This window comes from Typha angustifolia, chromosome 6 (genome assembly GCF_048772165.1).
Source record: "Typha angustifolia cultivar Huaian chromosome 6, ASM4877216v1, whole genome shotgun sequence".
Taxonomy (NCBI): Eukaryota; Viridiplantae; Streptophyta; class Magnoliopsida; order Poales; family Typhaceae; genus Typha; species Typha angustifolia.
In genome coordinates, this window is record NC_133244.1 from 7,949,256 (window position 1) to 7,973,270 (window position 24,015).

Below are 24,015 nucleotides of genomic sequence, written 5' to 3' on the forward strand. Positions count from 1 at the left end.
TTGTTGGTAACTTTAGATTTTGTTATGGATGTGCTCCTTGTTATATTTACTTTATGCTCTCATGTTTAAAATCTTATTTTCTATTGTAACGTTGTTTTACCATAGGACTTGTGTTTAATGGATTGTCATTTTGCTTCCCTCCTCAGTTTATATACCATGTCGTCTTTAATAAATGAATGGAATTTCTATTTACAAGCTTTTCAAAATATATATGTTATATGCCACAGTTTTTCAGCACAACATTTAATTTACCAAGCAACAGAAAAGAAATCCTAGTTTGATGAATGATATGCTTTCATCAATTGAATATTGCATTAAGGTCAAAATCCAAGCCCCTCCAAAAAAATAAGCATGAATCATTTCCCTTTTTTTTCTTTTATATATATATATATATATATGTTTAGCTCCTAATGATAACTGACAATTAGTTAATAACCGAAAATAAAGTTAAAAATAAATAAAATTCTAAAGAACGCTAATCAATTCCATCACCAAGCATGTTAGTACGGCCGGGGACCATCAATTGCACCCTGGTCGCCTGGTCCTGCTGCTTCACCACGAGCACCGAGAACTTCGATTCGAAGTCCGACGACGCGAGGAAATCTCCAACGACTCCAAGTTCCCGGAACTCGCTCCACTCCGTCCACTCCTCCGCCGCCAGCACTGTGTTCCACGTCTGCCTCATCCCCACCATCACCAGATCAAAGCAGCTAGCATCCAGCGTCCTGATCACCTCCACTATCTCCTCCATATCCCCCACGAGTTCCTCCCTATATATCACTCTCTTATTCCTCATGCTTATAAATTTCACCTCGTCGAGGGAGTTATTGTCAAATCTCCTGTCGGTCATGTGGTCCCTCACGCCTCGGCTCGGGAGGAACCGGATGACGGTGAGGCTGACGCCGGGGTGGTTCGTCATGCGCAACGCGTAGGACAAGGCCTCCCGGTCGTCACCGCCGCCGAAGAAGAACACGACGATGTCGTGGGAGAACTTCCCGCCGATGGGGAACATCTCCCCCTCCGGCTTGCGGTTGACGAGGATGGCAACGGAGCACGGCGCGCTGGCTATGACCTTGCGGTTGACGTTGCGGAGGCCGTTGTTGGAGACGGCTCCTCCTCCCGCGACGATCTTGCGGTGGAAGGTGAGGATGACAAGGGAGGCTCGCTTCTCGGCGGCGAGGCGGCAGACCTCGTGGTGCATGGAGGAATAGGGGGAGATGGTGGTGAAAGGGTGGACGGAGACGGTGCCCGGGTGGCGGTTCTCGTGCAGAAGGAAGGCGTTGATGATGGGGCAGGAGCTGGTGACGTTGGCGGTGGAGGACGTGGAGGCCAAGATGAGGGATTGGCTGCTGCTACCGTGGGAGGAGCAGTCGACGGAGCGGACAGGCGGCTTATGAGGGATGAAGAGTGGGGCGGAGCGGCCAACGAGCTCGACAAGGTGGAGAAGGTAGACGACGATGGGGGAGTTAATGGTGGCGCAGGAGGACTCGAGGAGGTTAATGGCGGCGGGGACGTGGGACTGTTCGTGGACACAAGCAATGAGGCGAAAATCGGCGTCGGGCTTTAGGTGCTGCACCGTGCGACGCTTGTATACCGCGTAGAGCCGAGAGGGTTCGTAGAGCATGGTGGCAAGAGGAACGGCGACGCCGGTGCCCAATACTATTGTGATCAATGCACTGCTGAACGTACTCTGGTCGATCATCTATATATGTGTATATATATATATATATATATGTAATATTGAGAAAATTTAGTAATTAATACCTTAGATTAATTATATTTTTTATTATGAAAATAAAAGTGACGAGAAAATGGTATGTACCTTGTTGGAGAACCAAGTGTTGAAGCTGATGACCTCGACGATTCCCTTGGCGTTCATGAAGAGGCTAAGAGCTATCGCGTCGCGGAAGGGTATCTTGAAATAGAGGGAAGGGATGAGAACGCCGACCAGCTTGCCGCACCAAGCCAACGAAGCAACCAGCTGCAGTACATCCCAATGCACTTTGTTCAAATCCGTCCTCATCCCCGTCATCACGTAGTAGAGCGGCAGGATCAAACCCGACACCATTGTCTCGATCTTCTCCGTTAGCGCCGCCCCGAGCGGCGGCCCGTCGGGTATCACCAGCCCGAGCACCAGCGCGCCGTGGAAGGAGTTCGTCCCGACGATGTCGGAGAAGAACCCGACGACGAGCACGATGAAGAGGAAGATGAAGATGTAGCCATCGTCGACCGGCTTCCCCGGCGGCGTCTGCTCGACGACCCACATTGCGATCGGCCGGACGACGCAGAGGACGAACACTAGCAGCGCCACGATGGAGAGGAAAGCCCAGACCGACGTCAGCCAGGAGACGGCCGACGCGTCCAACCAAATGGAGAACAGCATGATGAACCACCCGGCACCGTCGTTGACCATCGACGCCGACATGGCGATGCGGCCGAGCTCGGAGTTTAGGAGGTTAAGGTCGGAGAGGATCGGGGCAAGGACGGCGAAGGACGTGATCGAGAACGTGGTGGACAAAGAGAAGGCGATCACAAACTTTACGAAGGAGACGTAACTGGCGGCGACGAAGAAGATCATTGTGCCCATGAGGAGCGTGAAGGCGAAGAAGATGCCAGAGAGGCCGATGATCACCGCCTTCTTACCGGACCTGACCACTAGCCCGGGGTCCATCTTGACGCCGATGACGAAGATCACGTACATTAGCCCGAACGTCGCCACCGTGTCGAGCGCCGGCTTTCCTCTGTCGGGGAAGAAGGTTTCCTTGAACGCCGCGTACCGGCATAACACCGACGGCCCTAAGATAATACCACTCTAAAAAAAGAGTTGGAATAACGACGATTTTAATCTTCTTCTATATACTAACAATCTTTACCACTGTATAAGATGAAATCTATAATAGCGCATGAACAATACCACGATGTCGGTGACGACCCGAGGTTGCTTTAAAGGCTTGAAGACGAAGTGAAGGGTGCGGGTGACGACGACGACGAGCACGACCTGGACGGAGAGTAGGGTAAGCGATGATTGGAGCGGGTTGTTGCCTTGAAAAATGCCATTAGAACCACCGGGGTGGCTATCGAATACGAAGCATTCCAAGTTGTTGCTCATGGCATCAGCGCATGCAAGGGAATCAAACGGGTTGATTACCCTGCAACCTTTCCTTCTGCCCATCCAACAAGAACAATTAGCTCGTCGATCGATCTGTTTGTCCCTCGAAGAGAAGGTAAGAAAGGCATTGCCCAAGTATTTGATCCATACTTACCATAACAGTGGCGGTGATAGTTCGTTAAGATTGTTGATCTTACCAGGGATGACGCTATTCTCGTCTATTTGGTTTGATTTCGTTTGGTTTGGTTTGATTTGTGTGATTGAAAACTGTCGGTTGAAACTTGAGAAAACGAAGAATTTTTTTTAAATTTTTTTTAAAAAAAAATATGGAAATAAGAGATACTTGAGTCAAGTTTGTTTTTTCTAATAAAAGTTATTATGACTAACAGGTATATTTTTACTAATTTCATACCGTGTCTTTCAATTATAGTAAAGATATTCCTAATCTACAATCTATCGAGACATTCTTTATGTTAATTTCGAAATGATGTCAAATAACTGGCTATAATACTTAAATTAAAAGATCTAATAATTACATAAAAGATGTCAAATAATTGTCTAATAAATCAATGTTGTCGTCGTCTAATTTTTAGAAGAAAGCATTGTTACCACTTGTATTGATGGACTTAATAATTTAACGTGCTTTTGTTTCTGTGCTTCAAGACAAAATATTGTATCCTAATTTTAGTATAATTTTTCAATTTCCATCGTCTTACAACTATTTATAGAGTCTAAGAGAAGAATTTCAAATATCCTAATTTTGGTATAGTTTATCGTCTTATAACTATTTATAGAATCTAAGATAAGTATTCGAATTTGTTTAGCATCTCAAATTTCTGATTCTTGCTAATGTAAGTTTTATCTACAGCATGAATTGGAAAAAATATATATATTCTAGTTAAGCGGGAGAGGAATAATTAAGGGAGAAGATTACAACTTCACGGAATTAGATAGCAGTTAATATAGATCAATAGATTTCTGCTACTACATGTACATCAAAAGCCAAGAGCAGCTACCAAAACGTACAAGAGACTAAAACCTCCAGGAAACCAGCAAACTCTCGCCAGTTATAACGAATAACGAATACAAACTGTCAGATGTAAGGGCTTGCAAATGTCTGCAACTGTTGAAATAAGAAGCACTTTCTAGTCACCAACTCATCGTCTTAATCTGTTGCGTTGTGGCTTTCACTGATTCCGTAATTGTAATCCATTCCTGCGAGTGCCTGCTGCTTCTCGGCATCTGGATTCTGCAACTGGGAAGACAAAGGTGAAGGGCTGCCACAGTATATATCACAACCTCCAAACTTGTCATCCAGATCGTGCATACTCTGGTTGGTTGAATACATCCAGGTAGGATCAAAGTCCAAATATCTCATTATGTCATCAACATCGCACAACTCTTCATTACTTATACTACCGTACATCGTGTCATCACGTTGTTTCTGTGAGAGGTCACAATGTTGCATTACCTCTTCTTCATTTGCCTCAGCCTTCACCGATATGCTTGTAGTATTTGATTCTGGAGCATCGAGACATTTGATCTCATTGTCGATCAACTCAGATTTTAGCAACATGAATTCAGATTCCCTGTCGTGAGAAACACTTGTGGTAGATTCATAAGGTTTTGAACAGGACAAGGTTGTTTCTTCAGCTGCAGGAAAGTTGAGGAGTGCACTAGAGCCATACAAGACCTTGGCAGCCTCGTCATAAGCAAGAGCAGCATCAGAGGAAGTGTCGAAGGTTCCCAGCCACAGGCGGCTTCCCTTGTTTGGTTCCCGTATCTCGGCTACCCACTTGCCCCATGTTCGCTGCCTCACACCACGGTAATTGAAACGGGAATTATCCGGGCCTCCTTTCCCTTGCATGCAACCTTTCTTAGATCCCCTTGCCGGCGACACCCTAACGTGTTTTCTGCCATCATTAGAACAGCTCAACTGCATATTGAGCTCCTTCCATTTAGCAAGCGTTTCTGCTACATTATCGGGCCGACCACTCCGATTTCTTCCTCTCCTTTTTCTGAAGCAATACAGGTCAAAAATTCAATTACAAGGTAAATTATAATATTGTGACGCAAAATTGTTGTTAATTTACATAAGAGTGAAAGAGAGCATAGAAAGTAAACCGAAAATAACTTGCGGCTGCCATGGACTAATGAACAACAGTACAATGAAACTTTTAAGAATTACGTTAGAGCTGATGATCCATATAAAACAAACCATAAGCCACAACAATCGATAGCTATCCTCTCATTTAGTTCCATTGATCATATACATGTGTTAGACATGATCTCCAATTGAAAGTGTCCTGATAATGTGGCGTTAATCTAGTAGGTAAAAAGCACACACTTTCTTCAACTGCTGGTCTTGAGAGTTCACTTCACATTATTTTATTTCTATTTTAAGTCAGAAGATGGAGAGCTCAGAGCAGCACAGCGAGATATATGATAAATGACAAGTCAAAACATAAAAACAATCAAGTCAAATAAAAGAAGAAATCTTTATGAACAAAGAACTCCAAATTTTACGGGCCACTTGCAGAGCAGAGTTAAATGGGCTTTACGAGAGAAGCTACAGAGTTTATTGCGATGGTTATATGTTTGGAGCAACCTCAATAATTAAGATTAGGCACAAAAAAAAAGAAGTGGAAAGACTTCATAGATGTCAAACGAGGACTATACAATGCAGCAACCATTGGACAATACAAAAGAAAATTACATCAGCATATAATATATACTGAAACAGGACAGTTTAAGATGAAAGAAGTGAGAACTTAGGAAGCAAACAATTGCTTTTTTAAAAGGAAAAAAATTACCCAGGATCTCTTGCAGGAATAAGGATAGTCCCAAACTTGAGACTTGAGAGTTACCATTCAGTATCATAATTCAAGAAAAGTTAGGATTTAGGAAGCTTCTTTACCATCTACTTCTTATGAACTAATCCATAGAAGCTTATAGCATTCTATCATTAGCTCATACTGTAACATTCGAATGCGTGCTTTAAACTCTTACTCTGCCTTGGTATACAACAAGTAATGCTTCCTCTTAAAATCCAATCTAATATGACAAAGCATTCCTTATTGACAGTATTCCAAAATCCATACAAACAACTCTAGCAAACAACACTTGCGTAAATAGGTTCCAAGAGAGAACAGCAAGGAATGCAACACAACAACATAAAATAATTCCAATAACCCAAGATTCAAGCTAGAGATATAGAAATATCTATTACTAAAGAAAAAGGCACCAAGATCACAGCTTGGGATCCTGACCTTTCCGGCTCCGACATGCTTATGTAAATACAAAGATTAATCCAAAACCTCTCGCTATCTTTCTCTCTGCCCCAATCGTCTCTAATTATAAGGACGACTCTTATTCTTGGTGGCCAAGGAAGTCGACGATTCCAGGAGTTTCTTTCTTCTTCTTCTTTTTTTTTTTTTTTTTTTTTTGGCCAACTTTAATTAATTGCGGCTCATCTGGATATTACCAAAAAAGCAGCACGAATCTTGTCGATGTGGTCTGACGTTACTTGTGCCATGACGCGTTTGTAGCCGTCGTTTTATACACGTGTCAGTGGAAGCCTTCAAAAGCGTGATGGCCCACATGCATCGTTTTCTTGGCCACGAAGCTTTTGACGAACGAAAGGAGAGTTATTGCGGTCACGGATCCGAAACCATATACCTAACCTCGGATCCGACCCGCTTAACCAGGTCTTAGATGGGTGACTCTCTCTCACCAAAGATTGTTCATCAGAGTAAAATTTAGAAGAAAAAAATTATTATTTTTCTTTATTTATTATCATTCATTCCATATGTTATTTGTAATGTGGCAAAAATATCTTGAGTTAATTTTCACTTAATGGCTCATGCAAAATGGAGAATATTTTTCTTACTTTTGAAAAATAAAAGATGCCTAAGTTGATTTTAAAATATGATGTCATTTTTTATTTTTTATCTAACTTTAAAATTTTACTCAAAAATACTACTATCGTCTTAAATAAATAATTATGGATGTTTTATATATTCAAATGATATATACATTTGAATAATAATAAAAGCAAAAATATAATGTGTTTTTAATAAATTACGTAAAATTTCTATCATATCAAATATTTTACCTTATGAATTGGCAACATTTAAGAGTAAACCTAAAATGCCGTGATATTTAAAGATGTTATTCTAGATCCAGTGTGTGTCCTCTCATATCAATCATATTTTTCTTTACCGTGAGTACTTCATCAATATTCTTTGTCATATTACTACTCATATTTCACTCCGATGCGTTATTTATCTCTGTAAAAAAACTAGATAGATTGGCGTCACAAAATTGATTTCTTCTTAGCGAAGCGGTTGAACCTAATGGTAAGTCTAATTTGACGACTACTCTATGAAATTAAAGAGAGGATTTTTTTTCGAGCAAATTATAATAATTTATGGTTGTAAAACTTATATATAGCCATAATTTGGGCTAACTGAGATTCTTAGATGCTTCCAGATGTGATATGTCTTATTCCTTCTTCTCTCAACTTTGTGATCTCTAAATTTTCTTATTAATTTAATCTAACGGGGCCACCCATAATTTTCAAACTAATAATAATAATAAATAAGTAAACCCAAAATTCGAAGAGCGATTAGGGGGCCGTAGCATCCACGGAGTCTGGAAAAGGTCAAACTTAGTTTTCTGGACTCTTCGTAAATTAAATTATATCTTGCTTTAGTTTAGCATTTCAAGTACTTTCTTTACCAACCCAAGGAAGAAGATGATATGCTAGTTTTTTTTATCCATTGATATTACCTTATATTTCCTTTTCTTTTATTTTTTGTAATCTAGGATAGATGGATAGCTACGTTGCTAATAAGCCGGCTTGGCCACAACAGTAATACTATGAATAAAAGGCTAAATTAGAGCTAATATCTATTTACTCTTATTATTTTAAATTTAACCAGTTAACACTAATTGTTAATTAACTATTAATATGAATGTGAAACGTATATTAGTCTTTAATAATGGCACCGGAATTTAAAAAACACAGAAAGATGGTCTTCTTTAAATTTAATATGTATACATATATAAATTAAAATCAGGCTAATTAGAGAAGGTAAACTGCAATTTGCTCCAATAAATGAAAGAAAAAGAAGAAAGAAAAATTAAATTTTATTGCATGCATGAAATGTGAGGTGAAGCCATCAGCCATGTGAACTGTCAATGGCCTCCCAAGATTAGACGGCTCGATTGATAGGCTATTAAGATCATTAAAAGACTTGTCAGATATGTTATCAAACATGCATATAATTTCAAACAGTGAGAACCATACATATAAGGAGAAAAAAGAACAAAGAACCACCATGGTATTTCAGCATGTAACTGGGAGAGAAACATAACGAGAGAATAGTTAATTTGAACTTTATTCCTCCTGATATTTTTGCGTGAGGTGTTATCACCTCAATTACCTCCTATTCAAAGTATAGAACAAAGATGTCGAGGTATAAAAAGAAAGAAGATATATATATATATAAATATATCACAAACCCATCCAACGATGCCGCAGTTTATTATAGTAGAAAGAAACCATGAAACTCAGGATAGATAGCGCATTAGATGAATAAAAAACCCCTTCAAGCTCATCACCTATGGCGCTATCCCTCCTGAGCTTTAAGGATCCTTTCATACTTTTGAAAAGGAGTCTAAGAGGTAGAGAAAGATATGGGGTTCAATGGAGGAAGTGGGTGAGGAAGGATCGAGTCTAGGAGGGTGTATTTATAGCAGAGTAGCAAGGGTATGCTTGTGGAGGACGTGAGAAGGTGAAGACAAGAGTTCACATATCTCGGTGCATGAGACCCTTGACTTAATTACCACACACACACACACATACTCACAAACACACACATACACACACACAAGCAGAGAGAAAGAGAGAGAGAGAGAGAGAGAGAGATCTAAACAGAGAGCCCTACGTCCTTTTCTTCCTTTAATCTGAAGGAAAGATGACTTTCCTCAAACTGTGCATTTCCTACCGACTACGTTAGCCTCTTTCTTCTCTTTGGGAGAGAATGTACCATAAAGGCATAAACAGTGTAGTCATTTTATTAAGCTGGTGTAATGCCCTGCATGATAGACATCGTATGTTCGATTTTGATTTTCCTCATCAAAGTGTTATATGAGTAGAATTTTAATTTAATGTATTTTACTTTCTGGAAAAATTGAATCTCCAACTGTCTCAACCCTTTTTTTATCGAATAGGATTCATTTCTCTGGGGCTCGTGATCCATTAAAGAAAAGTTGATGTATAGTTTCTCTGACTGGCTTATAGCTCAGAGATCAGGGCATTTGATCAAAAAGCTGGCTCGTGTCAGATTCATGAATGACTAAGTTGGATTTAATGGCCTGTGCATCTGAAAGTCTCTTGACCAGTCTACAATGCCAGTAGCTTGACAGCCTTAACTCCATTAATAATCTCATTGGCTAGTTCATCAATGGTGCTCTTCTTATCTTTATATATACTATTTAATTATTAGCTTTCTGCCAAACCAAAAAAAAATCTCTCTGTGTCTCTCTGTGTCTCTCTGTCTCTCTCTCTCTCTCTCTCTATATATATATATATAAAAGAAAAACTGGAAGCATATTGGTTAAATTATCATGGTTAATTAAAACCTGGCAGATAGAATTTGTCTTTGGTAAGCATGTAAATTTCCACTTATCTTTTACTCTGACAAAGTCCTACCTCATAATTGTCCTGAAAGGTACCTGCTCAGATATCAGAGGTACAATTATTTCAACGATCTAAAGTTTAGATTATATTTTCCTACTGTGCTTAGGATGTCCTAACTGACAACCGGAAAAAAAAACATCAAAAAATATATATATTAAATAAATTAGGAGGATGAAATTGTAAAAATATATTATTATATGAGTAAGATAGAAAATTCGTCTTCTCAAAGTCTCTAACCAACCCCAAAAACCCAGCAGCTATTTAAATAATAATAATAATAATATCTCTCAGGGGGGTGAAGTGGGCCCGCGTGCCTCGGAACTTGCGCTACGCCTCCGATGTCTTCCGTACTCTTCCTCCTCGCAGAGGACCAAACACTAGGCCCCAAGACTTTTTAAAGTGCCAGAGGACAAAAATAGCCCTACTCGCCTCTGACGGGCCAACTAATGGCGATGCCCTCTGCCAGGCTGCCACCTCTGCGCGAGAGGCCTCTTTAGCGAGGGTATTTCGGTCAGTTCGCTGTCAGGACCCCCCTGCGGTTAATCTGGGACTTGGGGGGGGGGAGGGGAGAGGAGGTCACAGATAAATCTATAATTTTGGAGTTATTGCTGATCGAGACGTCTTTGCGTGACAGAGTAGACTATGAATATAATAACCTTACTATCCTCATTATTTACTCATTTCTTTCAAGGTAGTTATTCTCGCCACAATTTCTTCAATCGTACCTTCACACCTATCAGAATCTTTTATCTATACTTCCTATATTTTTATATTACTTATATTCATCTTTTGAACTAATAATATTATTCACACATATCCCTTTGATTCGAAAAAACAAAAACAAAAAAAGTTTCACATGTGGTAAAAAAATGAGGAGGTATTTATTTGTCTGTTGATATGAGAAATAAGAATTGGTCCGATCAAAAATTGATTGTTTAGATTAAAATAAATTTAGATGGTTAATTTTTAATCAACAGTGCAGATTCTAACTGTACCTTTCTTAGTCGTAAATCTATATGATATTAAAGCTACTAAAAACTGGTAATTAAGTTTAGTTTTTAATTGAGAAAAAAAGTCAAACATTTTATTAACATCTAGAGGAGGAATAAAACAACAACATTTTAACATGAGTCTCTAACTTGGTTTATATAGATAGTATTATAAGTAAAATAAGCATCAAGCTTGATAGCACTAAAAACTCATAAGAGAAACACTGCTTGTAGGAGTTCACAAATCAATAGCTTCAGGTCGTCCTGAGGCTCCGTTGTAATCCACTGATCTAAATCACAATCTTATGAAATACAAGAGTTGAAGAATCTAAAATCACCACTCTATAACAAGAAAAAAAAAAAAAAAACAAAGCCCAACTATACGTGCTAGACAACTAAATGTGAATAAAAACTCTCACAAAATATCTCCTAAAAAAGAGGAGCAACCAACACCAATAACTATTGCTTAAAACGAACCCAAGCTGGGCAAAGCTAACCCCAGCAGAAATTCAATTGGCTAGGGTTGATACAAGGATTCTAAGCAACTTTGGCCATTGGAGTTGTCTAAGAGATTCTTCCAAATTAAAATATCGGCTACAAACAAATATTTAGGTATACATTTGCTATTTGTATAGTTCTAATATCACTATCCATGGAGTTATGGTGGCTCTACAAAGATGAATTCTTCCAACGGCAGCCCTGTTGCTCCTCTGGCTTATGATAAGAAGTCAAGTGGTCGCAATCAAAATTAACATCGATATCACTTCGCCAGCAAGCAGGCTTGTAAGTGCTCCATCTGGGGTAAAAGTAAAACTACTCCGCATTAATTGCGCAGTAAAAATGTAACTGAGAATACCAATCTATATGAGACTTTTTAACTGCTTAATTAATTAGATCTTCCATTTACCAATATTATTTTATTTTGCTTTTCTCTAGGGATAATTTTATCATTTATATATTTATTATTTGATCATTGTATTTGCTTTGAATAAATCAAAATATCTTGCTATTAGTTTTTATAACATATAATTACTATATAGATAAGTTAAATTAAGGGATATTTATATTTAGGCCTCCGATCATTTTTACATGGAGAATTGTTTTTGTTCAATAGTTTACTCAAATCTTTAAAACTTCGATTTGATATGTGATAAAAGAATTTATCTAATCTACTACAACCAGCAAAAAAATAAAATAAAAATACCACTAATTCAAGATCAAATGTGCACTATCACACTTTTACCGGCATTTATAAATCTCAAAAATTATGTTATTTGAGCCCACATAATTATCGATATTTTTATAAATATTGATAAAAACTTAAAATAATATAAGTGAGTTACTATCGGCTGGATAATAATGATATTTTAGTAAATATCACTATTTTAATGAAATGCCATAATAGCTGTGTATTCTCAACATTTATAAATGTCAGAAAATTCTCAAATATATAATTAGATGCAAGTAGAAAACCTAAAATAATAAATGCGGATCTACATATATCAACTAAAGCGGAGATCAAATTCAGATAGAAAGCGCTTCGAAAAGTTGTGGTCTCTTTGTTAATTTCTAAATTTGATTTGGTGCAGCGTGAAAATTAGAAATAGTGACGGTGGTGCAAGAGGAGAATCGTGCCGGGGATCCGTCGCACTATGAAAAGATTGATGAAGGAAATGCCCAAGACTCCACGGATTGGCGTTTAAGAAGGCGAGCCCTTGGTCCCATAATAGGAAGCAATTGGTGAGGCCGTTTCAATTTATAATATTCACCAACATCATCATATTCATTCATAAGCGAGGTTTGATCCGGCTCAACCCAAAGCTTTAGGTACTAGCTTCGTCCTTAGCCCTAAACTCGTCGTAGACTGCACTTGTCTTTAGCGCTTCTTAGTTCAAGATGACTGCAATAGGATCCCTTCTCTTGGTCTACGACCTCCTAAACCTCCAAGGAGGAACAACAGCAGGTTCAAAGCCTTCAAGAAAATAAAACAAAAGTTCTGTAATACAAACTGAACAAAAGTTAACACATGTATCATAACAAGTACTAAGCATAGTAAAAATAGAGGAGATTGGCGGCAAAAATTTGAGAATTTTGGTAGATTGGCAAGCAAAAACTCACGCACGATCTTCAAAATCAAAATTTAATTATTTAAACCTCGATCTAAATCAATTTTAAATGCTTAGCGTCGAAACCTATTTTATTTTACGTGGGATTGTAGTATCGAAATCTATTTTCATTACAAATTAGGACCATTTTCCCTTTCAAATAGAAATAGAACCTAAAGTCCAAATAACTTCTGGGCTTAAGGCCTGACAAAGAAGCCCATTAACCTAACTAGGTTTCGGTCAGGCAGGTCGGATTGGGTCAAGTCTGGACCCTAAACCCGAGTTCAACCAAACCTACTACTACTACTACTACTACTACAGTCCCACCTCAATTTGAGTATATTATAAATAGAGCCTTCAATTTACTATAGAAAAAAAATACCCAAATTAATTCTACCGTAAGCCTTCAAAATAGCTTGAAGTCAAACTAAACTGTTGACTTTTAACAAAATAAAATTGAATCAAATTGCTAAGATATTAAAATTATGGATCCAAAACTACTGTTTAATCTCAAAGTCATATTAGAGGAATGAGATAAGAAATATCACATGAAATAGAATAAATAGTTTACCTTCTATCTATTACGCCATATGCTTGTCAAATTAAATTTAACTTGAGACATTGTTTAATAAATTTTAGCAAATAAGAGACTTTATTTATAAATAATATAAACACAGGATTTTTTTTAACTATTAAAAATATCTCATTTGACTTTTTCTATTAGAAAATTATTATATATTAAAAATAACATGTAAAAAAAAAATTTCAAAAGGTTATCGATAGGAAATAATAATAATTTACATGGTAGAAAAGGAATAATTATTTTTATAATATAGTCAAAATATAAGGTGTTAGTGTAATATTTTTCATAAGAAATTATTCATTCATCGACCAAGTTGGCAAGTTGAGGAAAAGTTATCTAGGGAGGGATAATATGACATGCAATTGCATCATCATGCAAATGGAAGATATTCTACACTTTGTTGAGTCTAAGGCCGACACAATTGCATTAATTGAAGGCCAAAGATAGGAGATGTAGAATAATCCAACTCTTCTATTAGTTTTCCCAACAATTTTCACGTATCGTACACTCAATCCTACCCACTGTTCGTTAATATATAATCCCATATTATTCGACATGCCAAAGTAGTAGAATCTTAGATGAGCCTTGGCTCCATTCCATTCAGCATCTTGTTTTTAGGAATCTTTGACCACCGGAAAAGAAAGAAGATGTATCTTTTTATTTTATCTCTTCTATTTTAGATTTTGAGATCCAATTTAACCCAATTCCAATTATAACCAAAGGGAAGAAGAGCTACATCTCAACAACCAACACATGAAAATGTACAGAAACTTCAAATTTTTTAACCCTCCATCAAAGGCAATACAACCGACATTCATGCAAGAGAAAGAGAGAGAGGGTGAGGGCAGCACGACTAATGCAACTGAAGAATGTTAACCAATCAGATATGACAGATCTAGTGACTATGGCATAGATATAAAATCTCTGGTAACCAAACACAGATCAGAAGAAGAGACAAAGATACTCTATTAACCCCACAAATCTCCGCCAATCAAAAAGACAATCGAGTGGTTTAAAAGAGGCGGAGTAGCACAACACAGAGAGGAGCGACGACCGGTACCATTTGACTAACCTTAATATTATATTTGAGTACATGAAAAAACATGCAGGATGTGATGTATTTTCTAATCTATGTTAATAACAGGGTGTGCTGTGCAAATAGCCAAAGCGGTCTAAATATATGGTGTTATACGAAAGTGAGACATTTATGGAGGCATGCAGGGTGTTGAACAGTTTGTCTGCAGAGTGCGTTTGCAGTGGTAGCTAGATATGGCCTATGTTTATGATCATGCTGATTCATCAAACCCTACATCAACAGAATGATACTATTTTAGAGGTTCTTTCCAGACATCCAGATGATCCCAAAAAGGAAATAAATGGGTCAATAGAAGAAGACATCCCATTTTAGGTACCATGCATCCAAGAAGGAGAAGTATTAGAATCCCATTGATGCATGTATAGGTTTTAGTGTTACATTTTTAGTTTTTCTTTAAAAAAAGTATAGATGATGATGATGATGATGAATGATAGTTCGGAAGATAGTGTATTATACTCTTTATACATCAGCAATATTCTTAGCCTCTTAGGTACGTTGTAAGGTGGTGAATAATAAAACTAAGGGTACGTTATAAGGAGTAATAGCATTACTTTTTAGGTACCTTTAGTCTCACCAACTTTCCTTCTAGTTTATTCTATCCCCAGCTCCAATCTTCCAACTTTAATCATCCCATGGAGTCCTCTCTTATCTAGCCAACCCCCCCCCACCCATTGGAAGCAACCCTCAAAACCACCCTTCCCATACTAGAAAATTCACAAAAAGAACCCATAAAAAACTCCAATTTGAATGCCAGTAAAAACAAAGTGCAACTATTCGGTCCTCGATTCTGCTCCCCGGCCCCGGTATAAGTAAGGAGATCTATGGCCTCCACAATATCGCTGAGGTTGCTGGTAAGAGATGGACATGCCGCTTTCCAATAGCCCAAAGCCGTCGCCACGTCAGTGCCACACGGGAGGGTCACCGCAGGTGCGGTGCACAGGCCACGGATTTCCGGAGGCGGTGTCGCGCCACCACGAGCACGCCGTGGGCCCCGACCAGTGCTGCTCGTCGGCGGAGCACCAAGTCGCGGCGCCGGTCTCCACCGTGTGGTCGGTGCTCCGGCGCTTCGACCGGCCCCAGGACTACAAGCGCTTCGTGCGGAGCTGCCACGTGGTCGACGGAGACGGCAACGTGGGCACGGTGCGGGAGGTGATCGTGGTCTCCGGCCTGCCGGCGGCGAGCAGCCGCGAGCGCCTCGAGATCCTCGACGAAGAGCGGCACGTGATCAGCTTCCAGGTGGTGGGCGGGGAGCACCGCCTGAAGAACTACCGGTCGGTGACCACGCTCCACGCGGCCGACGACGGGACCACCGTGGTGGTCGAGTCGTACGTGGTCGATGTACCGCCCGGTAACACTAAGGAGGACACGAGGGTGTTCGTCGACACCATCGTCCGCTGTAATCTCCACTCTTTGGCGTGCACCGCCGAACGCCTCGCAAGAGGCGATTAACAATTCCTTCTCCTTTTTCCTTTTCCCCCCTCTTGGTTTTGGTTTTGGTTTTGGTGTCTCCTCACTAGCTAGCTCTACAATTGTTCATAGTGTATGAAATTTTCCTCTTGCTCCAATGAAAATCTCTTGATCTTTGGTGGTTTATCCATTAATTGATACAAAACTAGCTTAAAATAGTTTTTTTTTTGGGGGGGGGGGGTAGCTTGCTCTAATGATTATCTTAGATAATGAAAAGTTAAGGTCATTTCGGTAAATAAGCCTATTACAGTGATGTTGAGGAGATGGGCGGTAATATCTGAGACATACACCAGAACTCATAAATTTATTTCCTTTAAATAAATATTAAATTAATTTAATAGTTTTTTTTTACTAAATAATAATATGCATATAATTTGAACTCATTATATGATACAAATATATATATTTTGTGTGGAAGAGTCAGCTAAATTGCAATTATCAATCATCACAATAAAACTGTAAGATAGATAAAATCTTCTATGTTTTTTTTTTTTTTTTAAAAAGAAAATTAAGCATATAAAGTAGTACAGCCTGAGGAACCTCATTCCCTAAGTGGCAATCATGTTGTATTCCCGACAAAGTGAAGCAAAAAAAAGTGGTGTATTCTTTGTTATTGATAGATATGGTTAAGGTGGAGATTACTACTTCTTAATCTTTTATTGCTTTATGTGTTGGATTATGTGAAGTTGGTTAGCCAGCCAAACAGTATACAAACGCATGCACATGGGATTTGGATTAAGTAAATGTTAAGGGTATCATTAGTCACATGCAGGAGTATCCAATCCTGCTTCTCTAGACTGACTGTAGGGTTCCCACCCAAATGCAGAGTATTTGGATCCTAATAAGATACTAATTAAACTATAAACTAGTACGAGATTAATTGAATCTTGATGCCAACTTCGATCTGCTAGATTCAACCCCCGACTGAGTACGCAAGGCAGAAGAACTATTTTAGTATGTCATCCAGTTTTCTTCTTCTTCTTCTTTCTAAGAATAAATCTTCAGGACATGCTTTAATATCTATTAATCATTCTTCCGATAAATGGCCAAAATTTAGAAAACTGGCAAAGATATATTATTGTATGTTATTAAGTTGCGATATTTAACTATGATTAATGAGATAGCTGTCTGTTAGATGTTTGTTTGATTCTTCAGATATGTATTAGTTGTCTGTTTAATTCTGTGATCAATTTTTAGGTGTTCTAAATAGTACTATTTACTTTTACTTTAAAAAAAAGTTGTAAAAAATTAAGAGCAAAATAGTTATTTAGCATTTTTCAACCATGTTATCTGCTGTCTGGGTGGTGAATTTATCTTTTATATAGATTCATAACTTTTAATCATATGAGATAGTATGAGTCAATTATTATGGTACAGTAGTAACACGATGAAAAGATGATGAGAGAGTGTGTATAAAAATACCAGACATCTTCTTGTCATGATGTTGAGATGCCATTTCTTTTCTCCCTTCAATTGGATGTAAGCTGCTTCAATCTACTCCTACAGATTCGAGCTTCGAGATACATTCAAGATGAGAAGAACAAGAAGATATATACAAATGAGAGGAATAAGATAGAAATATAGAAATGGGGGGAGATTCTTATTGACCAAAGTTGCTCATTTCGTACGTTACATGATGCCAATTCTCGTACAATATATGATATACATCAAGTGCATGTACGGCAGTCCTTTTCCTTCTTCTTTTTATCATATCCCATGGGTGATCTGCTATTATTACATAATCCCAAGTTGCTCAAAGTAACTCCACAACTCGGAGCTCATAATGCACACACTTGCTCACCTAATTAGTGATAAACTAATTGTATTAGTAAAACTGCTACATAAATTAGTTTATATACGTGCAAAGTAATCCATTGACCTACTCTTCTAGGTAGGTTTGTTGTTTAAGATAAATGGATGTATGTCTTTAATTAATCCGTATGTTAAGCTCGAGTGGCTACACCTATGAATTGATATTGCTTTCTCGATTGGGGTTTAATATAAAGTTTTCTATATTTCCAAGCACATATGGCCATGAGTATGTATCTACACAGGATGTCTCCAGTACTCTCCACTAATAACACTTTTCTAAGTTAGACTGTTAGTATGTGTAATTTAAAGTTAAGTCACCAAGGAGATACTTCATCGCTTTATATTAATGAAACTAATATATGTGCATGCAAGTAGTTTTCATCTTCAATTTTGTTAATTCTATTGAGACCCACATAGTTAAATGATAGGGGAAAATAAAACTTACACTCACAGGTTGGTTTAAAATGCAAACTATCTTCTTGAATAAGAGATATTTTAACAGTTTTAATACAAAATTACTTATATCATTAGTTTGAAAGATAATTAGCGGTTACATATAAATTAGAACGATAAAGAAGTTTGGTGATATAAATAGAAGTCACGAGAGACATTTTAAAATTTAATTTAATTATAAGAGCGTAAGATATATTTTCTCTTAAACGATATCATTGGCATTAGACCCATAGACTTCTTTTAAATCTACGGATTTGGATATCTTAAATGATATCATGCTGATTTTATATTAGATTTTGAGCACCAACTTCTAGATTTAACTTTAAGCACAATAAAAATCAAAATTATAAAATATATGGGATTAAAATAAGATATGTACGCCGTGACAAACCGAACGTGCCGACTTGCACCGAATCCCGGTCCCAAATCTGAACAGAAAAGCATGAAGTCTGGTGCGTGAAACGGACGCGTTCTACTTTCCATGGTAGTATTTTTAACTTATATTCTTGGCGTTACGACGGCGGAGATATAAACTTTAATCCATCGTCAAGCATCTTAAAACGTTACATGTACAATTCAACAGATCATGATCAAATATTGTCAAACCATCCAAAACTTCTGGAATCTTTTCCTCCCTGATGCATGTACTGAGATGTTAACCTAGCAACCGAAAATGTACTAATTAAGATGATTACGGAACCTAATTAGACTAGCACTGCATAATTAAAAAAAAAAAAAAAAATTTTGTTACTCACGCTTTGTCCCTCCGTCTATTTTTTTTCTCTACCACTCGAACCCCGACAGTATTAACAAACTTTAGTAGAGTTGGGTTATGAGTTGGACTTCAACCCTGAATAATATTATGGAGAAAACTATTCGGTGGCTCAGCAGTGTTGGAGGAGGAGTTTGGCAACGCGATAGTTTGGAGTAATTCTCGACGGCGTTTGATTTATAAGAATTATTCAGCGACGCATATGACTTAAAACTTACACCAGACAATTTACTATATTGACTAAAAATTTATAAAATAACTATCATACCCTCCTACTTTTGGTAGATATGTCCACCAAACACTAAGGTTCATGATGGTCTCAAAGATAGGGTTAAAAGCTAAATGTTGATTGCTCACCGACATAAGTACTCGTTTTCAAAAGAAGAGAGGTCCCGGTCCTCGTTGTCAACATCTCGGAGAAAGAAGGGAGGAGGAAAAAGAATTCACAGAAGGATCTGAACCCATTGTAAGGTCAACAGTCTTCTGTTTCATATTTGTCTTGTAAATTGTAGAAGCTAAGTTCGAGAACATGCAATATTAATTAATTCAAAGTCGTCATTAATAGTTGATTTCATTAACCATGCATCACATGCTAAGAGTTGACTGCTAACTGAAACAAAGAAAAAGAAAGCAGAAGTTTATGAAGAAGTAAGAAAAAGTCACCACGTAACATTCATTCTATTACAAAATTAAAAAGAAGAAGAAAAATAAGGACAATATTCCTTATGCCCAAAAAGACTCAGAGGAAATGTTCATCAGCTGAGAGCTGCCATTAATGGATTTGTTGCTCAAGTCCATCTGTTGCACTTCATGAGCCACGGCCGACTTGCTCTGCATCTGGATGCATAGTATCTCCGCCTTCGCCATTGCAAGCTGCACTTGTAGCTGAGAGACTTGGGTTTGAAGGTAAGAGATGACTCCTACACAGCCATAAACTGGATCTCTCACCCTTGCATTCGCCTCGTAGACGAGACTACTCACTGCATCACCTCTCTGATGAACTGGAAGCTCCTGAGATTAATCAATCCAAAACAAATTATCGTATACATAGTTAAAGAAAATGTATACTACTAATTTACACACACACAGACACACAAAGAGAGAAAGAGAGAGATGACCTGTAATGTTTTGCTGATATTGCTCGCCCCGAAGACTTTGTGGACGATGGCGAACTTGTGGGGATCATCGGGAGGAAAGTAAGGCGCAAAAATGCAATCTTTAGCGCATCTCCTCCTGAGCAATTTGCACGAGGCGCAAGGGGAGCTCCCAGTACCCATCTCAAGCTCTGTTAATTAATTACGAGGAGGAGAAAGGTAGAGGTGGGTTCTTGTTATTTATAAAGGGATATAACTCTAATTAATTAACAAGGCTGGGTGTGAAGTATGCTGGTAGACACCCACGTAGTCACGTCCCTCTCTTTCGCACTGTCTCCTCCTCTCTTCTCTAAAGTTTTGTGGCCAGTTTGAAGAAGAATAAAGAAAGGCTTATAGTATAGGACTTTTGTGACGCCAGATTTTGGTGGATAGTGGGTATCCGAAGAAGTGGAGCCCCAGAAGTAAAGGGACCAAGCTTTAATAAATTAAGCATTATTAATTATTATTTTTAAGCTAAGTTTACCAAATTTGACATTAATTAGATCTCCTCCTTCAACCCTAAGCAAACCTCTCTCAACTTCTATAAAACAGTCTTACTTTTTTCCCTGAGAAAAAACGATGTGCTCTTTGATCCATGTAGGTGTTGTGGTTGGAAGAATCTTTTCAAGGCTCTTTTAGAGGACTTCAGGTGAAATTTGGGGCCCATTTGTTTTACAAGACAAGTAGTCAGTTATCTGTGAATAAGGGTAAGTTATCCGTGAATGTATTATTTATACGAATAACGAGTTACGAGTTATAAGCTATAATTTGGAATTAACTTGCAAGAAGCTAAGTGGGGATGGGGTTGGCCAGAGATTGGTCTTTATGCCATCCCACAGTCTCGGAAAATAGCGAAATTATAAATAACACTGCATCTTTTGACTAATACCACAAACAAAATTTTCTTTTCCATTATTTATAAAAGGAGATATCTATTTAGTAAAAAAACAAAGTCAATTATAATATTTAATATAAAATGCCACTTTTTTTTTTAAAAAAAAAAGAAGAAAGAAAATGAGGTCTTGGTTTCTACAAATATTTTATTTATAATATAGTTATAATATAAATAGTACTATAGTACATATATATATATATATATATATATATATATATGACTGTGACACGTTACGTATGCAATGAAGTAGAGGATTAGTACGTATCATCGTACGGTATTACAAAGGAGAAAAAGAGGGAAGCTTCGAAGACGCGAGCAAGGGTTTAGGGTTTTTCTCTCTCTCTCTGAAAAGAAAAGGAACAAGGGGAAAGAAGGGAGGGGAAGACTTAGAAGAAATGCCGTGCCTCAATCTCTCCGCTAACGTGAGCCTCGATGGCGTCGATACCTCCGCCATCCTCTCCGAGCTGACCAAGACCGTCGCCAACCTCATCGGCAAGCCGGAAGCTGTCGGTTTTCCTCTTTCCCCCTTTTTTATTTCGTTATCTGGTCCTTAGGGTTTGGCTTGGATTTCCTGCCGTCAAGTTGCTATTATCCATCTCTCAATCTTTTTCTGGATCTACGCGGCTAATTGGTTGATTTCGTTGTCAGAAATGATGCGTGGTAGAATTTTATAGTTTGATAGAAAATTGCTGGATCTGAGCCTGACTTTCTGTCTTATTATTCGTTTATATTGGTTATTCCGCTCTTTGGTTTCGCGCTTACAAATCTGTACAAGAAGAAAAATAATTTTGAACAGATAATTTTTTTATTTATTATTTCCATCATGTAAGTCAGTAGATTGCATTTGGATGTATGCTATATTATTGATTGGCGATGTTAGTTTGAGTGTTTAATGGGAACATATCTGTCCAAAGATGTTGGATTTTGTTTAAAAAGTAAAGCAAAGCTCTCAGCGTGTGCTTTCTATGATCTTAGTAATATATTCCTAATGTGGTATGACGTGTGATTTAGATCGGGACATAAACCTAAATCATTCAAATGTCTCACTAAATGAGGAAATGTGGCAGAACTTCTTTCGAGAATCTTGAGCTTTAATGCGTTAGACTTATGAATCCTTATTAGTAGAGTTTGGTATTGTACCGTTCTCCTCTTCATTTCTTTAGGAGAATATATCGCTTTCTTCCACCGCTCGCATATTTTCTTCGATGTTGTACTGTTCTCCTCTTCATTTCTTTAGGGGAATATATCATTCAGCCTCCAAAACGCACATAGCCAAATAAGGGGGACAAATTAGTTACTGTTACTCCAAAGTTGTTTCACTGTCAGACTATTATTAAGTCACAGTTAGGCCACTTCCTATATATATGCCATTGGCTAAGAAATTGCTGTTTCATCACTTTTTGGTTAGCTTATGGACTTTGATTAGCATCAAATTGGAGATATTTAGTTTCATCCAGACGATTTATTGATTAACTTTGTATCAGTCTTCACTCACCTGTTTCTCATGATTAGTTGCCATCATAGCTCTTTCTTTTTTATGTTCCAAATTCTGAAGAAGCTGAGACCATTCAGATTGTGCCTTAAAATTGAAAAATTCTTGCATGTAATACTCTGTTCTGTTTTCTTCAGACTCTTGTAAATGTTACAAGTGCTGTTGTATGATCCTATGCCGACTACAGAAAGGTATATAGCTCGATTCCCCTACATTCTTTATGGTTCTATGATAGCTCCTCTTTCTAGTTCTCCCTTTTGTGAGGAACATGGCATCAAACTCGATAGAGTCAGAATCCCCTTCCCATCCCTTCATCCCTGCTCCCTTCAGTATGCATTTTACTTATCGTAGTGAATGCTCTATCTTGGATATTTGATTTTCCTTTTTGTGCAGCTAAAGCATCATTGTGCCATTAACACCTTTGTCTTGTTGTTTTCTTATATTCTTGATCTGAGTTTTTAGCACACATTCATTTAATGACAACCATTTGCTTATTGGCATCTTTCTTTGTATGTAGTTTTTTGTGATTTTATATCTATTTATTTGTTCTTCTATAGTATGTGATGGTTGTCCTCAAAGGATCAGTGCCCATTGCATTTGGGGGCACTGAGCAGCCTGCTGCATATGGTGAATTGGTTTCCATTGGCGGTCTGAATACCAATGTGAACAAGAAACTTAGTGCTGAAATAGCTGCAATTCTGGAGACCAAACTCTCTGTTCCCAAGTCGCGTTTCTTCCTCAAGTTTTCTGACTCAAAGGCAAGTGATCTTAACTTATTCTCCGAAGGCCTTTGATGAGTCATTGTTTATTATCGTATTTTCTTGTCTCAATTTTCCTGCCTTTAGGCTCATCGGACAGAAGAATATGTGTAGTGTTTGCATGCTTTACATCAGCAATATATCATGTAAATAAGGATTTACTATTTGATGGCATCCCACTTCGTAGGCTTTCAGATTTTTTTTTCCCCAAACATTCATGGGGGTTTTATTTCATCCCCTGCGAGATTTACTTATCCATCTCCATTATTCTGATGGAGTACATTAATGAGTAATCCGTATGAACTATGCAGGGTTCTGACTTCGGATGGAATGGATCGACTTTCTAAGTACCCAACTATTCCAGGAATTTTAGATCCAATCTATATAGTCCTGGCAGATATCTGGAAGACTGGAAGCACTGTTGTAACTGCTTACTGTTTTGCTCTTTAATTTTAGTTGTTGGAACAATGGACATAGTGCTAATTAGTCTACCCGTCCAATCATATGTTGGGCAGAATACATGTGTCTGTACACATAATTGTGCTTCTGTTGATATATGGCTTAAATAATTGTGCTTCTGTTGACTTGGCATATCATGATCTGAGAATGGTAAATTATCCTTAATTTCTTCCTTCCTGATAAGAT

At 38.0% G+C, this 24,015-nt stretch overlaps 5 protein-coding genes across 5 annotated transcripts; 2 read left to right on the forward strand and 3 right to left on the reverse strand.

The window, feature by feature from the left end:
• Window positions 1-475: 475 nt before the first annotated feature.
• Window positions 476-3,237, reverse strand: LOC140761290 (cation/H(+) antiporter 15-like). The gene is made up of 4 exons (XM_073098563.1): window positions 3,149-3,237; window positions 2,915-3,074; window positions 1,823-2,812; window positions 476-1,702 (listed from the first exon to the last, which is right to left on the reverse strand). The coding sequence occupies exons 1-4, from the start codon at window positions 3,235-3,237 to the stop codon at window positions 476-478; spliced, it is 2,466 nt and encodes an 821-aa protein (XP_072954664.1).
• An 800-nt stretch (window positions 3,238-4,037) lies between these two features.
• On the reverse strand, window positions 4,038-6,517 carry LOC140761432 (uncharacterized). Its single transcript, XM_073098749.1, has 2 exons — window positions 6,379-6,517; window positions 4,038-5,127 (listed from the first exon to the last, which is right to left on the reverse strand). The coding sequence occupies exons 1-2, from the start codon at window positions 6,393-6,395 to the stop codon at window positions 4,275-4,277; spliced, it is 870 nt and encodes a 289-aa protein (XP_072954850.1). The 5' UTR covers window positions 6,396-6,517; the 3' UTR covers window positions 4,038-4,274.
• An 8,754-nt stretch (window positions 6,518-15,271) lies between these two features.
• On the forward strand, window positions 15,272-16,168 carry LOC140760834 (abscisic acid receptor PYL5-like). The gene has a single exon (XM_073097865.1). It carries the CDS (start codon window positions 15,447-15,449, stop codon window positions 16,035-16,037), a length of 591 nt encoding a protein of 196 aa, XP_072953966.1. The 5' UTR covers window positions 15,272-15,446; the 3' UTR covers window positions 16,038-16,168.
• A 3,490-nt stretch (window positions 16,169-19,658) lies between these two features.
• LOC140760836 (LOB domain-containing protein 12-like) lies at window positions 19,659-20,533 on the reverse strand. Its single transcript, XM_073097868.1, has 2 exons — window positions 20,211-20,533; window positions 19,659-20,103 (listed from the first exon to the last, which is right to left on the reverse strand). The coding sequence occupies exons 1-2, from the start codon at window positions 20,367-20,369 to the stop codon at window positions 19,816-19,818; spliced, it is 447 nt and encodes a 148-aa protein (XP_072953969.1). The 5' UTR covers window positions 20,370-20,533; the 3' UTR covers window positions 19,659-19,815.
• An 878-nt stretch (window positions 20,534-21,411) lies between these two features.
• Window positions 21,412-23,961, forward strand: LOC140760837 (uncharacterized). The gene is made up of 3 exons (XM_073097869.1): window positions 21,412-21,626; window positions 23,170-23,370; window positions 23,682-23,961. The coding sequence occupies exons 1-3, from the start codon at window positions 21,516-21,518 to the stop codon at window positions 23,715-23,717; spliced, it is 348 nt and encodes a 115-aa protein (XP_072953970.1). The 5' UTR covers window positions 21,412-21,515; the 3' UTR covers window positions 23,718-23,961.
• The last annotated feature ends 54 nt before the right edge of the window (window positions 23,962-24,015 follow it).

Coding starts and splice junctions, on each gene's coding strand:
- LOC140760834 (XM_073097865.1), top strand. CDS start 15,447: ATGGACATGCCGCTTTCCAATAGCCCAAAGCCGTCGCCACGTCAGTGC.
- LOC140761290 (XM_073098563.1), bottom strand. CDS start 3,237: ATGCCTTTCTTACCTTCTCTTCGAGGGACAAACAGATCGATCGACGAG. Junction 2,813..2,914: donor GGGTCGTCACCGACATCGTG/GTATTGTTCATG, acceptor CTCTTTTTTTAG/AGTGGTATTATCTTAGGGCC. Junction 1,703..1,822: donor ACACTTGGTTCTCCAACAAG/GTACATACCATT, acceptor ACACATATATAG/ATGATCGACCAGAGTACGTT.
- LOC140760837 (XM_073097869.1), top strand. CDS start 21,516: ATGCCGTGCCTCAATCTCTCCGCTAACGTGAGCCTCGATGGCGTCGAT. Junction 21,627..23,169: donor TCATCGGCAAGCCGGAAGCT/GTCGGTTTTCCT, acceptor GTTCTTCTATAG/TATGTGATGGTTGTCCTCAA. Junction 23,371..23,681: donor TCAAGTTTTCTGACTCAAAG/GCAAGTGATCTT, acceptor TGAACTATGCAG/GGTTCTGACTTCGGATGGAA.
- LOC140760836 (XM_073097868.1), bottom strand. CDS start 20,369: ATGGGTACTGGGAGCTCCCCTTGCGCCTCGTGCAAATTGCTCAGGAGG. Junction 20,104..20,210: donor ATATCAGCAAAACATTACAG/GTCATCTCTCTC, acceptor GATTAATCTCAG/GAGCTTCCAGTTCATCAGAG.